This window comes from Magnusiomyces paraingens (genome assembly GCF_902498895.1).
Source record: "Magnusiomyces paraingens strain CBS 517.90 genome assembly, contig: contig4, whole genome shotgun sequence".
Classification (NCBI taxonomy): domain Eukaryota; kingdom Fungi; phylum Ascomycota; class Dipodascomycetes; order Dipodascales; family Dipodascaceae; genus Magnusiomyces; species Magnusiomyces paraingens.
The window spans coordinates 1485117-1500410 of record NW_022474070.1 but is presented as its reverse complement, the minus strand read 5'-3'; the positions used below and the strand labels follow the sequence as shown (position 1 = coordinate 1500410).

General features: G+C 37.7%; 6 protein-coding genes across 6 annotated transcripts; 4 read left to right on the top strand and 2 right to left on the bottom strand.

The window, feature by feature from the left end:
* Positions 1-373: 373 nt before the first annotated feature.
* Positions 374-832, top strand: SAPINGB_P005250 (uncharacterized protein; the record flags this gene model as incomplete). Its single annotated transcript, XM_031999964.1, has 1 exon — positions 374-832. The coding sequence occupies one exon, from the start codon at positions 374-376 to the stop codon at positions 830-832; it is 459 nt and encodes a 152-aa protein (XP_031855855.1).
* A 103-nt stretch (positions 833-935) lies between these two features.
* On the bottom strand, positions 936-2897 carry SAPINGB_P005249 (uncharacterized protein; the record flags this gene model as incomplete). The annotated part of the gene is made up of 1 exon (XM_031999963.1): positions 936-2897. One exon carries the CDS (start codon positions 2895-2897, stop codon positions 936-938), a length of 1962 nt encoding a protein of 653 aa, XP_031855854.1.
* A 231-nt stretch (positions 2898-3128) lies between these two features.
* Positions 3129-4144, top strand: SAPINGB_P005248 (uncharacterized protein; the record flags this gene model as incomplete). Its single annotated transcript, XM_031999962.1, has 4 exons — positions 3129-3315; positions 3383-3448; positions 3585-3731; positions 3795-4144. The coding sequence occupies 4 exons, from the start codon at positions 3129-3131 to the stop codon at positions 4142-4144; spliced, it is 750 nt and encodes a 249-aa protein (XP_031855853.1).
* A 4828-nt stretch (positions 4145-8972) lies between these two features.
* Positions 8973-11036, top strand: SAPINGB_P005247 (uncharacterized protein; the record flags this gene model as incomplete). The annotated part of the gene is made up of 1 exon (XM_031999961.1): positions 8973-11036. One exon carries the CDS (start codon positions 8973-8975, stop codon positions 11034-11036), a length of 2064 nt encoding a protein of 687 aa, XP_031855852.1.
* A 275-nt stretch (positions 11037-11311) lies between these two features.
* On the top strand, positions 11312-13260 carry SAPINGB_P005246 (uncharacterized protein; the record flags this gene model as incomplete). Its single annotated transcript, XM_031999960.1, has 3 exons — positions 11312-11398; positions 11451-11529; positions 11600-13260. The coding sequence occupies 3 exons, from the start codon at positions 11312-11314 to the stop codon at positions 13258-13260; spliced, it is 1827 nt and encodes a 608-aa protein (XP_031855851.1).
* A 120-nt stretch (positions 13261-13380) lies between these two features.
* SAPINGB_P005245 (uncharacterized protein) lies at positions 13381-15008 on the bottom strand (the record flags this gene model as incomplete). The annotated part of the gene is made up of 2 exons (XM_031999959.1): positions 13381-14880; positions 14937-15008. The coding sequence occupies 2 exons, from the start codon at positions 15006-15008 to the stop codon at positions 13381-13383; spliced, it is 1572 nt and encodes a 523-aa protein (XP_031855850.1).
* Between the last annotated feature and the right edge of the window lie 286 nt (positions 15009-15294).

Sequence of the window (15294 nt, the reverse complement as noted above, 5' to 3'; positions counted from 1 at the left end):
TTGTGACAAAGAAACCCGAATAATTCCAACTTGAAACGTTGATTCACTTAGGCGATTATTAATATATATTTTATTAAGACAGATATTAATACAAACGAGCATTAAAAATTAAATTATTTTGAAATATCAAACTTTCTTCTTTTGACCATTTTAAAATACTTTCTTCAGTTAATGTAAGGCTGCTGTGCTGTGCCTAAAAAAAATCTGGCCAGTGCGGCTTTTGAATCCGCTTTGCTCGTTTAATCTTCCGGGTCCTCCCCTTTTTTTTTTTTTTTTCTCCAGTCTAACTAAAATAACTTTTCTTCATTTCTCAAAATCTTTCTTAAATTATCTTCAATTATCTCCATCAGAACTCTTTTTTTTTTTTGCTAAAATGCTTGACTCTACTTCCTCACGTCCTCTTTTTTCATTTCTTTTAAACCCTAGCCATAGAACTGCTTCTTTCGAAATGAACCAAAGTCTCCAGCCGCAAACTACATCGTCTGCAACCCCCACACAAAATCACCCCACTAAAATAAAAAATACTCAAACCCCACGTTCTTCTTTCTCAGATTCTCACAAAACATTCACTCCATCTGAAACTATGACTCGCAAAAGAAGTTCTAGTCATAGTGATGACGATGATCACAGCCATGATGATGATAATGATGGTAATGATAATGATAATGACGATAATGACGATAATGACCACTCTAAATCAAAAAAAAAAGAGTGCTGCGGATGTGGCGGGACCAAATGTGCAGATAAGAAAAAAAAGAAGCAACAACAAGAAAATAAAGACTCCGGTTCTCAAGACTCTAGAAAAGCCTTCATTCGGAGTTTAGAATGGTGATAAAACCATTATTTTTTTAAAATGTATATAATAAATGACCATGATAATAACCTATGTAACAAAATAAAACAAATCTAATAAATAAACACAAACAGTTTATTTTCTAACGTCGACCTTTAGGCTTGGAAGCATCCTTTTCAATGACATCACCAATACCTCCAAGTTCCTCCATCTTATCTTCTTGTACACGAAGCACCTCACGACGTTCCCACCATCTGTCGTCGGCAAGTTCAAATGCGACACGTTTAAGATCTTTGCCACGTGCTTCGCGGTCCTGAGACATGGCCCATTTAAGAAGTTCATCACTTGTGCGAGCATAAAAGTCTCTCAAGGATTCAAATGGCTTGGGATGCGGCAGCCATGGGCGGTCATCAGGAATCTCTTCAGATTCCTCCTCTTCCTCTTCCTCCTCCTTGTCTTCCTCTTCTTCAAAGTCATCTCCATCATTCATAATTTCGTCCTCGTCATCTTCCCAATCATCGCCCTCATCATCCTCAAGGTCCTCATCTTCATCTTCTTCCTCTTCCTCTTCCTCTTCCATGTTCTCCAGCTCAGTAAGATCCTCCCAATAAACTTTGCAGCCATCCAACTTGCCTAAATCGATGGAATACATCGAATCCAAATGATATTCCTTTTCCTTATACTCGTAGCCACCTCCAAACAAGAAAAGCAAATCACCAACAACTGCAGAAGTAACATTGTATCTAGGATGGGGAAGAGTGTTAACAACAGGGTATTCTTTTTTAATAATTACCTCTTCCTCTTCTTCCTTGATGGCTTCTGGCTTCTCTTCGTCGCTATCTTTCAAATCAAGTTTACCCTCCAAAATTTCAGAAAGAGTGTTTTCCAAATCAGTGTCACGGTTTTCACGACGACCACTTCGGTTTTGAGCTTGGTTTTGAGCTGCACGCTTGCGTGGGGAACGAAGCTTCAGGGTAAACCACTTATTCATCTCAGTCTGGTATGCATACAAGTCATTGTAAAAAGTACTGGACAAGCGATCATCATCATCTTCATGATCAAAAACACCACCAAACAAAATTCCACGACCACGATGGTGGGTCATGGAGCATCCAACACGCTGACTTGGAGCATAGGGAGCTTTCTTGCGTTTTTCCCAGCGAACACCAACAAGATCGGGTTTCATCTTAAGAAGCCATGTGTCAGTATGAACCTTACCCTTTTGGGTATTACGGGGGGCCTTGACCTTACTGTAACCTCCCCAAACAACAGCACCCTCAGGGTGCGGCAAAAAGCTGTGACCACTGCGAGCATCAGGAAGCAAATGGGTCACAGGAAACTCCACTTGATGCCATTTATACGAGGTCACATCAAACGCCCACAAGTCATTAAGATACATAGACTTGGTGCCCAAGTCTCGGAAACCTCCATGCATCAAAATGTAATTCTTCCACACAGTCATACGGTGGCCCGAACGACCAGAAGGTCCCTTCTTGGCTTCAACCTTTGTCCACTCTTTAGCTTCAGCATCTAAAACCCAAGTGTCGCCGTAGTGGTAAAAAGTGGTTTGTTTAGGTGAAGAAAATTCACCACCAAAAACAAGAATAACACCTGAAGGGTGTGCACACATGGAATGGCCAGATCGTGGCAATGGAGAATTGGGCGATGTAATAAGACGCCATTGATCAGTATCAACTGAGTAATGATACAAATCGTTGTAAAATACAGCAAGCGTTTCTGTCATAACGCTACTTGTACCAAAACGGCGATTGCCGGTACGAACTTGCTTGGTTTCTGTCGTTTCACCACCAAACAAGAACAATTCGTGCTTTCCTTGAACAGGGGATGCTACCATAGTTGCATTAATACGTTTTGAGGGTCCATTTTCAACGGCAGTAATAGTCACAGCTTGAAAAGCTTCCTGTTCCTTTTTATAGTTTTCGAGAATCTCATCGATATCCATATCATCTTCGTCGTCGGATCCGGCATTTTTTTTAGCCAATTTTTTGTCCTTTTTATCGGACTTAGCAGCATTTTTAGCATTCTTTTCGGCCATGCGGGCCTTCTTGGCTTCTTTATCGACTTTAGTAGGTTTTTTGGCCATTTTTTTTATTGCGGAGGAATTCTTTAATGGAAGTAAATTCCAATTTCCAAAAAAAAAAAAAATCGAGACAAAAAGAATCAATGGTGGAGGGTGTAAATTTTTAAATTACATAATCATTTCAAATTCATGACAAATTTTTTGTTTACATTTTCATCAACTCCCCCATTTTCAACGTCTAGTATCACCAATACAGACCCCAATTTTTTAATCTTCATAAACCAAATCGGCAAAATGGCTTTAGTACCTTTGCATGAAGATTCAAATGACTTAAATTCATTTACATTTGATTTAGGGAGTCAAGTTTTGAGTACCCGGATGAAAGAATTTTCATCAGAACTCGATCGTTATATTTCACGAAACCAAAAAAAAATTATCAATGATAAGAACCAGCTGACTATGGAACTATCAGAGTTGAAAGGTAATTTAATATTGCAAACCGTCCGTTCACATGAATGCGTTAAACTTTCTAACTGACTTATAAATAGAAACCCAAAAAAGACTTAAGAATGAGATTGATGCTTATCGCAAAAGAGACCAAGAGTTAGAAGAATGTATGTTTAGTGAGCCTATTATATTGGTAGGATTTTGAAAACTAACTGCTTTTGAAATTATTTTGATTTAATCCCAATATAACAACCACTTTACTTACTTAAAGTGTGTTTAACTTGGGTATTTTTGCATCTCTAGTACGCATGGCTCAAAAACAAGAAATCGAGGCTAGTCAGGATACTATCTCAAACTTTACCCAAAAAATGAAAGAAATGGAGCATAATCGAGCAACATTACTAAACGCAATTGAAGAAGCACGGATTAGCATTCAACAGCGAAAAGAAGGTATGAGGGGAAAATAATAAAAAAATTATGTCTTGAAGTTATCACTGGATTAACTGGTTTTAGAGCAACAAAGACAGAAAGAAATAATAAGCAAACAAATGGCTCTTATTAATCCAGAGCTTAACTTTTGGGAAACAACACTTGGATTACACATTGAGGGGGTAAAAGATGATGTTTTGCGGTTTGTTTTTACAAACATTGACCCAAGTAATTATACCCGGCCCTTTTCATGCACTCTTGACTTATCGGAACAGGAATACAAGGTCGTTAAGTGCAGCCCCGAACTGAGCACTGATGTTTTAAATCCAATTATAAAAAGTCTTAACATTTCCAGAAATGTGTGCCTTTTTCTTAAGCAAATGTGGAAAGCATTTAAAACCAAGGCAATTGAAAATGGCTCTGAAAGCTCTTAACCTTTTATTTTTTGAGTTAGATCTTAGATAGAAGGATAATTAAATTATCCTTCAAACTTAGAGAAATTTTAAAGCTTTGGTACTTATTAGTTAACCATTTAAACCTAGCTATCTCAACAAGCATATTCTTAGACTTGCACAAATAACAATTCCACCGTGTTTAGTATGGATTTTGAAAACAATAGCATTATGAGGGCATCATAAGCAGTTGATTTTTTTTTTTCATCGGCAAGCTGTGAAAACCACGCGGGTGTCTGGATAGTGAACCTAGATGGCAATCGCCTACAACCCTTTTGTCTGTCCAAGTTTTTTGGGAGCTTTTTTTATTAACAAAAAAGTAAATTAGAACTATCTAATATTCAAACAAAGCATTCAAAAAAAAAACAAAAATGAACTTTCAAGAAACCCACCTAGAATTTTTTTTTATTTGTTATTTTTTTTTTTTTGATTGCTTTCGGTATATAGTTCCATCTTAGTCAAATCTGTACAATTTTGATAACATAGTACTTTTTAAAAATTCCTATTTAACCCATTTTTGCAACAATTATATAGCTCCCGTAGTTTAATCATTAATACCTTTTTCTTTCCTTGGTAGTATAGAGTTTAGTGTGTAAACAGATATGGCGCCGTGCTATTTTTTTTCATGTGAAAAGAGCCTAGGGCCGAGTTTCAATGAGAACTTTATTGTTAAGTCACAAAGCTTGTGAGTTTTTTTTCTAGCCTACAAAGAGCACTTATGATTAAGGTATGGTCGGGAAAAAGTGATTTTTTCAAAAGACTCTACTATGTCTTGTTTCATAAACAATTACAGAAATATTTTTTCTAATTTTTAAAAAATATTGTATTCAGGTTCTTTCCGCAAAAAAATAATAGAACAAAAGTTGAGACATTTGATCTTCAAGAATTTTTAAGACATGTTCCCAAAAATTGATCCCAAGCACCTTTCTATTAGTTTCTGAAGTTTTCAAGCGACCAGCTTTATTTTCCTTACTTACACTTCTGTTTTCTATACCACATTTTAAAGACCAATAAATGACAAGGTTTTCTGTGGCAAGCTCAAATTATGATTTGATTAGCAGAGAAGTTTTGACCTTGGATAAAGCTTTAACAAATTGTTTTATCTATAAAAAAAACAAGAGAAGATATAGACAAAGATTTGAAGCCAATCTGCAAAAAAACAAAAACGTTCAGAAGGAAACTAAAAATGTTAGAGCATAAATGAAAATCAATGATAGTCCGTTTTTTTTTTAAAAAAAACGAAATATTACAATCCTCAAGTTAATTTAAGTGTAATTGTAGATGAATTTTTATTTATAGTCTTGGACTTGTATGTTGAAAATTATGCATAAACCGAGCTACCATATGTAATAATTTGCAAGAAGAACAAGAGCCCATATTTTTATTCATTGCCATTATTCAGCAATATGAAAGTATATTGAGAGATAGAAGAAATAAAGTTTACATATATTTAATATTTTTCTTTCAATATATCCCGAAGTACTGCTTAAATCCATCTGGCTTAAACCAAATGTGTAATTTTATAATTTTTAACTGTTTTTGGCTTCACGGAGTTAAAGGAATCTCCCTTAATAAAATAATAATTAATAAGGTATATACAAAATAGTGGATTTCTCTAAAATTTAGTTTCTAAACAAAAGGAAAGGATTTTAAAGTCAACAGTGATCAAGTCAAAAGCTGTCTTCAACCTTTTTTTTTTTTTTTGAAAATATCCCGGGTATTCTGAGACATTCTACAGTCTATCAAACTGCTGTAAAGAAGTTTTAAAAAAATAGATGCGTATTAATATAACAACATACGCTAGATTCATAGTCTTAAAAACAGTTTTTTATATTCTATGGCTATAATGTTTAAAAACAACTTGGATTAGATATCCAGGGCATTTATTTTTATAAAAATATATTAATTTGAAATACTTGGCACTTTTTAATGTTTCCACCAATTGTGGGGACACAGAGTTAAATATTGAATATTGACCTTTTTATTTTCTTAATTTTTTTTATCTTCTTAACTGTTTGGTTAATGACATATGTGGTGGAATTTTATCATATACTTGAATAATCTAGTCAAAAATAGAGTACAGGTTTTTTTTTTTTCAATCCTTAGTGGCTATGCATTAAGTGGGGAAAGTAGATTATGATAGTAATTGGCATTTTGCCTTTGTACAAATTAGGAAAAAAGTAATTTAACCAAAACAGATAGATACCCCAAAAATCTTACTTAACCAAAAATTGATAAAGAATTACTTTTTTCTGTTACTTTATAGAAGAAAAGTGAAAGAAACATTTTTCCTCTAAAAATAAAAGCGGATGAAGTTAAAAACTTTTTCCCATTTAATCCATAAACTTTTTTGAAATATTTGTCGTCGATAACTTGGAATTAATAGTGATATTGAAACATGTAGTTTATCATGAATTTTTTAAAGACTTTATTTATTTAGACGAAAATTTAACAAAAAAATTTCAAGTTTTTTTTATTTTTAGATAGTTTCATTTATAGTTCTTCTAGCGGATTCTCTAGAACCTTTGACATGAAATTGTTCTCTCAAAACTGAATAGCAGAACTTCCATTCTTTAGTATTTCATTGAAAAGGGGCTCCAGAATATTTTCGGGCGTTCTTTTTTTGTGTGCGCACCTTTCTATTTGCTAAGTAAATTATGCAGAAAACAAAAATTGCAATGGCATAAACTGCAAATGACTTGTAACGAATACCACTAGTTCATTTTTGGAAGAGTTCGAGAAGGAGTTTTTTTTAGATAAATGTATTAGATAAGGAGCGTAGAAAAAAAAATAAAGGTAAGATAGAAATAAGTGGCACAATTTTTGTTAAGGGTTTCGGCAATAAGTGTAAAAAAAACCGAGTTCTCTGCAAAAAGTCCAGAGGTTTTTTTTAGTACAGTTATGAAAGAGCTAAGGCTAATTTCCTATTTGGGCTTTGATGGTCTATCCATTTTGATATATATTGATAGAATTTTAGATAAAAAATAATTTGATGAAGTACATTACATGATTTTAATGGGTTAAAAATGCAACATTTCTCCAATTGTGACGATCATTGATTTAGAAAGATCAGTAGATGGTTTCAAACTCATTCTGAGTAAAAAGGTTACTTGTATAGAAGAAAACATGTCATCACAAATAATGTGAGTTTAAGACCAATCAGCGGTTAGAACAAACTCATCAATTTTTCAACCTTAGATTGTGAGCTTTTTGTAGTTGACCTGATGGATAAAAAAAAACATCAGCAGAATCAACAGCAGAGATGCAGATGACCATCTAACCATATGACGATGACCAATTTGACAAGTGTCCAAAAAAATTGTAAGAAAAAAAGATGCTTTCGGTTCCTGAAAAAATGGTGTGAACCTTTGAGAGAGGCTATGCATGAAGAGAAGTTCTCAAGAAAAAAAAAAGGAAGTGACATTCAAGAACAATAATTCTTTGGAGCTGTTTCATATTTAAATTACAAATTATGTTTTTTTCTAGCCGGGAAGGTTTTTTTCTCGCCCCTGTTTTTTAAGTTTATTGTTTTTCGGTAAAGAGAAGCTTTTGAAAGGACAGCTTCTGCCATTTTTTTTTATTTTTTGAATTCACTTGCAATTTATGCAAATAGAACGGCTTTATTTTCAAACATTTCCATCAATGTGTTGAAAAATGTTTTAGTTTCCTTGGAAATCAAAGCATTTGTTCGCTAAAAGCTTGAAACCTTTATATTGGGAACTTTAGGTTGACAAACATTTTCAGGGAATATCAACCCACGAAAAGTAAAAAAAATCAAAGTAAGGGCCATCCACTTAATAGGTTGCCCACTTAAAAAAAAAAGCAGCTTTTAGTGCCCGCTTTAAGATCAAAGGTGGATAAGAATAAGAGTTGGAATACAAAGACCTTGTGAAGTAGAAATTATTAAAAACTAACAATGGAATGTTGAAGAAAGAAAAAAAAATATAATTTCACTAAATAGTCACCATCATCAACCCATTCTAATCAATTTTCTAAATTTGTGAGACTCACCCGTATAAAAGAACTTTCAAATTTAGTAAATTGAATTTTCCATTTTTTCCAACCCATTAATTTGAGCTCAAGGGAAGCCTGGTCAACTTTTGGTACGGTTTTTGAATAGGAAACTTCAAAGTGAAGGTAGAAAAAAATGAGAGCTATGAAAAAAATGTAAAATGTAAAAAGAAAAAAAAAAATAGAAAGAATAAAAGAGGGTTAACCTTCATGCCAGCATTATGCAGGGCCATTTTTACGAATCTCATGTTAAGGCGCATTTGAAGACTAAGCTGCACACACTTTTGATTCATATACACTAATAGCGCCTTTCCATAATAAATAAAAAAGAAGCTCTTTTACATGAATCCGCATTAACATTCACAGAACCTTTTTTTTTCAAACCCTATAAACCGTTATTATCATAGGCACTATTACATTTGAAGCTACTCTGTTTTTTGGGGGGGTTGAAGCTCTCTATCTGAGGCAAAAAAAAATATCAATTTCAATGTAAACGGTATGGCGGTTGCCTAAAAGTTCTTTTTGAGTTTTTAATTCTCCCTATATGTAAATGATATTTGACCTTTTTCTACTCTCCTCTTAGATAAAAAGATAAAAAGTATAAATATCAAAGGCTTCCCAAACTGGTTCAACTTTTTTTTTTCGGAGTATTTTTCATAAATATCTTTATACATCATATCATATCTTATCTCATATTTGTTTAATCCTATTCTTATATATTACATTGTATATTTAATTTTCTTTACAAGTTATTTTTGTTTTAATTTTTACAATAGTTAGATAAAGTTTCATTTTCAAGATGAATAGCAACATGTCTGATTATGGAGTCTCCAAGAGATCCTCAACTAGACAACGCAAGTCCACTCTTACACAGCAACAAAAAAATCAAAAGCGACAACGTGCTACACCTCACCAGTTAAATGTACTCAAGAGTGAGTTTGAGATTAACCAAACGCCAAATGCAAAAACACGAGAAGAGATTGGTCGACGAATTGACATGACTGAGCGGTCGGTTCAGATTTGGTTTCAAAACAACCGGGCCAAAAATAAAATTTTGGCTAAAAAGCATGGAAATGGGTTCCCCTCAAATGTTCAATTTTCTATGGGAGGACCATATAGTTATAACCGTGCAATACTTGGTCAACTGCAAAATGGTCTTCATCCCATGGCTGCAACTTTCCCACCAACATTTGTTGGAAACAGCATGGCAGCATTTCCAGGAAGCCATATGGGTCATATGACCACACCAGCCGGGACCACACCAATAGCTGTTGCCACCATGGGTAACGGAGCTCCAATTGACACACATGGCGCATTCAACGCTGCTGCTTCATTCAGCCAAAATGTGCACCTGTCTTGCATTTCTCTCGAAATTGGCAAATGGCGCAGAGTTTACACAGCTGGTGGAGTAACTAGTGATCTTATTATTCTTTATTCACCAATTGAGTCTGCTATTTCGTACACAATGTACGCAAATGGAACAGGGTTCCGCATCAAGTACTACCTCAAGAGTGTCAAGAGCCTGGAATTGACACCACGCTCAGATAATCCCAACATGGGTGACATTATAATAAATCTTTTCCAGCCACCTATATTTAGCACACAAAGCCCAAAAATGCCTGGATGGGTTCCGTGCGAAGACTTTTCTGAAGAATCTCAAGCCACTACCAATATGGTCCATAAACTGGAGGGTCCCCTTGCACAGCTGGCTACTCAGCTGAGTAGAATATCAATGCATGAGCCCGGAAAAGTGGTTGGAGTCAAGAGCCCATTGGCATTTGGAATGAATCCTTTGAACCCAGTTATGGTGGGCCAGTTTGGTCAGCCCCAAGTTATGATGGCAGCTGCAGCTGCTGCAATGGGAAGCGGAGTTAATGCTGCTGGCCGCCCCACAGGAATGATGGCGGGGACTATGAGTGAGGCTACTAGCCCTGTATCTTCGGCATCCCGTCTTGCAGACAATATTGCATTTGGAATTTCCATGAGCAAATCACGCAGCAAATCACTGCCTTCTTTGCTGCTTGACGAGTCAATTGAAGACTTTCGCAATATGCTTGAGACTCATGTTGAGGATGATGGTGACTGTTCCCAAAACTTTGACGAACAAATCTACGATACTGCGCTTACAGATGAGGCGTCCACAACTTCTTTTTTCATTAATGAAGACATTGTTGTTCCCGAAATTACATTATCGCTATCAAGTGCAACTTCTACAGATGACTCATTGGTTGAAACCAAGCTTCAAAACCTCAACGAGACTTTCACACAAACAGCTACACCTGTTTCCGAAACTGCAGCAGACAGTATTCAAAACAATGGTGTTTCTGCTGAGGATGTTGCCGCTGCGCTGATTGCTACTAATGGCATGCTTCACGATGGGCTGCTGGTTGCGCCTGCTGCAGCCATTAGCCATGCCAGCAGCGCTGTTGTGTCGCCGTTGATGCAGTTAAAGCCTATGGGGTCAATGAGCCATGGGAATTACGAGTTAGCTAGTGGCGTTGACCCTACACTTGGTGGATCACATGCTCTTTACGAGGAAGCTAGTGGAATGGGATTAGAAGCTCATACTGGAAACGGTGACGATGATGACACCAATGGTTCTATTAGCACAACTAGTAACAATAGTAGCGTGGGGAGCATAAGCAGTGTAAGCAGCATTAGCAGTACTGAGAGCAGTCTAGGCCTTACTACTGGGGAATCTGATGAGAAGCTTTTGATGGCGACCTCTGCAAACCTACTGGACATTGACGGGGTTCTTGGTGGAACATCGGTTGGAGATGGAAGTTCTTTTTCTGGAGACTTTGACAAAGTTCTGGAAAACTTTGGAGGCGACGGGTCTCTTTTCTCTCTGATTCAAGTTTAAGTCCCGAAGTCGGAACCGGTACTCCGGACAAAGAGCGGGGACCGGGTGCTGGGTCTTCTTTTTTATATAGTTGTGAATAGTAATTAAATTAAGTTGGCTCTATTTAAGATACACGAGGTAGGATTTTGTGGTAGTACACCCTAACCCTGGTATACGTGGTGCTTAAGCGTGTCTGCGTGTTTTTTTTTTTATTTCCCTCTCAACTAACCACCTCACACACTTTTCCTGCTTCCCACACTAAATCACCACCACTAACATCCTCTACAACCACACAAATGACACCCGCCTTTTTACGACCATTGGTCTTTGGCACGGCCCTACTGGCCATGGCTTCGGGCGCTGTAGCCAACGTTCTTCAGATTGTAAGCATATAGGAATTTTTGAAGGTTTATAACGACATTGCTAATTTTTTAGGACCCCGATAATGCCCAAAAGTGTAACGGCATGTACGCGAAATCTGATTGGGGTGGTCCCATTGACCCCTATATTGAAGGTGAGTTTTCCGATTATATTTAAAATTTCATTGATAACTGACCATTTTTTTCATTACTTTTAATGTAAAGTTGCATTTCATGTTGACGCTGAAAAGAACTCTGGCTTTCTATCTTTGGTTGTTTTTGAGTACCGCAATGTGGGCCTTCTAGGCGTTGATGTGGGCAGCGAAGATGGAGTGACTCAACGCAAGTACATTTGCGACAGCTCTGCTATTTCTGATTCTCTGTGTACTGAAGACCAGTATGGACTGTTTATTGTTGCTAATGAAACTACTGAGGACCCTCTTTACGCGCAAATCTACACGACAAAGGTGGAGCTTCAGAACCCTCAGGCTATTCACTACCCTGTTCGTAAGACTGGCTACTACTGCGTTTCTACTTTCATGTCTGATCCCAGCAACGACTTCAAGGCTGCAGTGGTGTTTCAAAACGCGTATGGAAAGCTTCCGGCGACGCAGATTCCCAAGCTGCTCTTTTTTGGCTTTGCTGCCTTGGCTTATGCCGTGGTGCTCGCTCTTTGGATGTTTTTGTACATTCAAAACCGGTCTGACATTCTTCCCGTACAAAACTACATTACCGCCATTTGTGCATTTTTGGTTGTTGAAATGATTACCATTTGGGGTTACTATGACTATACCAATATTCACGGCGACAATACTGGTGCAAAAGTATATTTGATTATTTTGTCTATTTTGAACAGTTTCCGCAACGCGTTTACATTCTTTTTGCTGCTCATTGTGTGTCTTGGATATGGTGTTGTTAAGCCCTCACTCGGTAGTCTTATGTGGAAGTGCCGTGCTCTTGCCGGTGCTCATTTCCTTTTTGCCGTTGGTTGGACCATTTCTTCATACATTGTTCCTCCCGATAACTCCAGCCCTCTTATTTTAATTGTTGTTCTCCCATTGTCTCTAACTATGACTGCATTCTACGTATGGATTTTGTCAGCATTGACCAACACGACCAAGGAGCTTGAAGAAAAGAAGCAGCATGTCAAGGCAGAGATGTACAAGAATCTGTGGCGATTGTTGCTTGCTTCAATTGTTGTTATTTTCGGCTTCTTTTTTATCAACTCGCTTATCTTTGCAAACGAATCCACTCTTGACTTTATCACCAAACACTGGCAAACCCGCTGGTTCCTACTGGATGGATGGCTTAATGTCGTGTATTTTGCCGACTTTTGCATCATCGCTTTCATCTGGAGACCCACTGCCAATAACCGGCGGTTTGCCATGTCCTCGCAACTTGCTCAAGACGAAAGTGAGGCTCAAGAGTTTGAGATTGGCTCTTTGAGAGAGTCGCTTGACTGGGACGAAGAGGAGGCTGTTGGAAGCCACTCACCGAACCAAGATGATAGACAATCGACTGGCGTACATGATCCTTCTTCGCCACCTCCACAATATTCCCCAAGCAAGGATAACAAGCCTACTGACGACAAGACAAATCTTAGTACTGCTGCTGCTAGTAGTAGCAATGGTAATGGTATCGGAAGTAGTGGTGCTAGAGCTGCTACCAGCGCGGGACCTAGTACGTCGACACAGTCGGGCACCGTGTTTTCAACTACCGACAATGATTCGGACAATGACGCGAAAAAGTACAACAAGTGGGACCATGACGAAAATGACAGTTTGTTCAGCGTGGGAGATGACGATGACGATGCTATTGCTGAAGATTATGAGCATGCAACCGAGTCTCAGGGTTTGACTAAGAAGTCTGGAAAGAAAGATGTTTAAGCACGAAACGGAAGGTAGGAATGAATAAAATTGAAAAAGAAAAAAAAATAATATAAATTTAGTAAATAAAAAAAATTATTTTAATCATTTTTAACCCCATTTTAATGTTTAATTCTATTACTAACGAATTATAAGAATAGGTTTGGCAGCACCTCCCAGAAGACCAACTCCGGTAGGCTGAACTCCATATGCTGTATAACTATTTGTATCGTTTGGTCTATAGACAGTTGGAACAAAGACCTTTTTCGTCTCACCTGTTTTCTTGTCAAGAACAATATATGAAGAAGACTGTGCACCGTTAGGTCCCTGTTTGCGAGACCCTGGGGCTGAAGAGTTCAAGACATACTCTTCTCTATCCTGGTAGGCCTCGTTAGCCTCTTCGACAGCGATTTTAATGGCCTTCATGAGGGAAGCACACATTACATGATCAAATGGAGTGACTGTGATGGGCTGTTCAATTAAAATGTCCTTGGAGTGAGAAAACTTTGCCTTAAAGACAAGAAGATAGTCTACCCTGTATAATGGTGCTGCTGTTGTGAATCCAGAATTATTTGCAATAAGAGGAATGTCCGTGCGCGTTTGTGGGACAAGAGCACCAGAAACTTCGCGTGGTTCGCGAAGATCGGTTGTGGGGAAGTCCATGGTAATTTCGCAACGATAGCCAGATTCAGGTAGCTTAATATCAAGCTGATTAGTAGCCTTGCAAAGTTTACGGCGGCGTTCAATGGGGCCATCACCAGAAGAGGAATCTTGAGAAAAAGAAGAATGGCTATTAATTGTGGAAAGAGAAGCTGATGATGTTGTAGAAATCGTATGAGAAAGTGCGTTTGATGAAAGGCCACCGGCACCTGAAGAAATAGAGGTTGATGATGAAGATGACATAAAACTAGCGCTGCTAACTTCTGATGTATTGAAAGTAATGACTTCGACGACTTGAACTGAGAGCCTCTGGAGCTTGATTTTGCGGGACTTTGCACCAAGATCTGGGTTGGGTAATATCTTTACATATGAAACGATGGAATCGCGCGGACCAAAAGATGACTGTGGGATAGAGTACTCAAACTCAACTAGGTGGTCTGGCGAAACGATATTACCTTTAAGTGGAACATGAAACTGTCCATAAGTAGAAAGCTTATCATAACGCTTGATTCGAACTGGGAAAGGCTGGTGGAGCGTAAGCAGTTGCTTCCCATAAATGACAGTAACAAAAAGTTGGTATGACGTTTCTACTGCACGTTTCTGAAGCGAGATGGATGCTGGGAGTTGTTTAGTTATTGGAAGTGGAAGCAAAAAGTTAAGATCAAGGCCTAGTACTTCATCGTATCGTTTATTTGCTGTTGAATTTGATGAAGCAGATGAAGATGACGACAACTGAGACGATCCAGTCGTCCCGTTGGTCACCAGTTCGCCACCAGAGGCTGGGAAAGTTGACGCCTGGAAAAGCTTAATTTTTTCCCCAATAAGGTACGACTTGTCGCGCTTAATAACACCGGCCATACCAGCTGGCCGTGCAGAGGGCACGTTGATAGTGTCTGTGCGGTAGAGTGCGACATACACTTGGGATATTTGAAGAACTGTTAATGAAGGTGACCGAATTTCAACAGTGCCCTCCAAACGGGGCTGTACCAGAGTTAGAAAAAACAGAAAATAAGACTGTAGCTTCTTTTTAAACTTACCCAAGTCGCTGGAATACCAGGAAATCCTCTGACCAAATCTTGGTTCGGGAGGCTTTTGACCTTGATATCCATGATGATGGAATGTCTTTCTGAGCAGCTTTTGAGCAGAAAGGTTTTGTGGTGGTTTTGTTTTGTTTTGTTTTGTTTTGGTCCGTAAACAGCAACATCACAAGGTGGGAATTCCGTGAACAAGCCGCATTCCCCATTTTGGAATATTTGTGAATATTTACATAATTGCTGACTCATTTTGAATTCTTCCAGGATTTATTTTTTAATTGTTTTGAATTTTAACAAAAAATTAAAAAATTAAAAAAAAAAATAAACCTTCACAACCACCATCAACAATCCCTTCAAAACA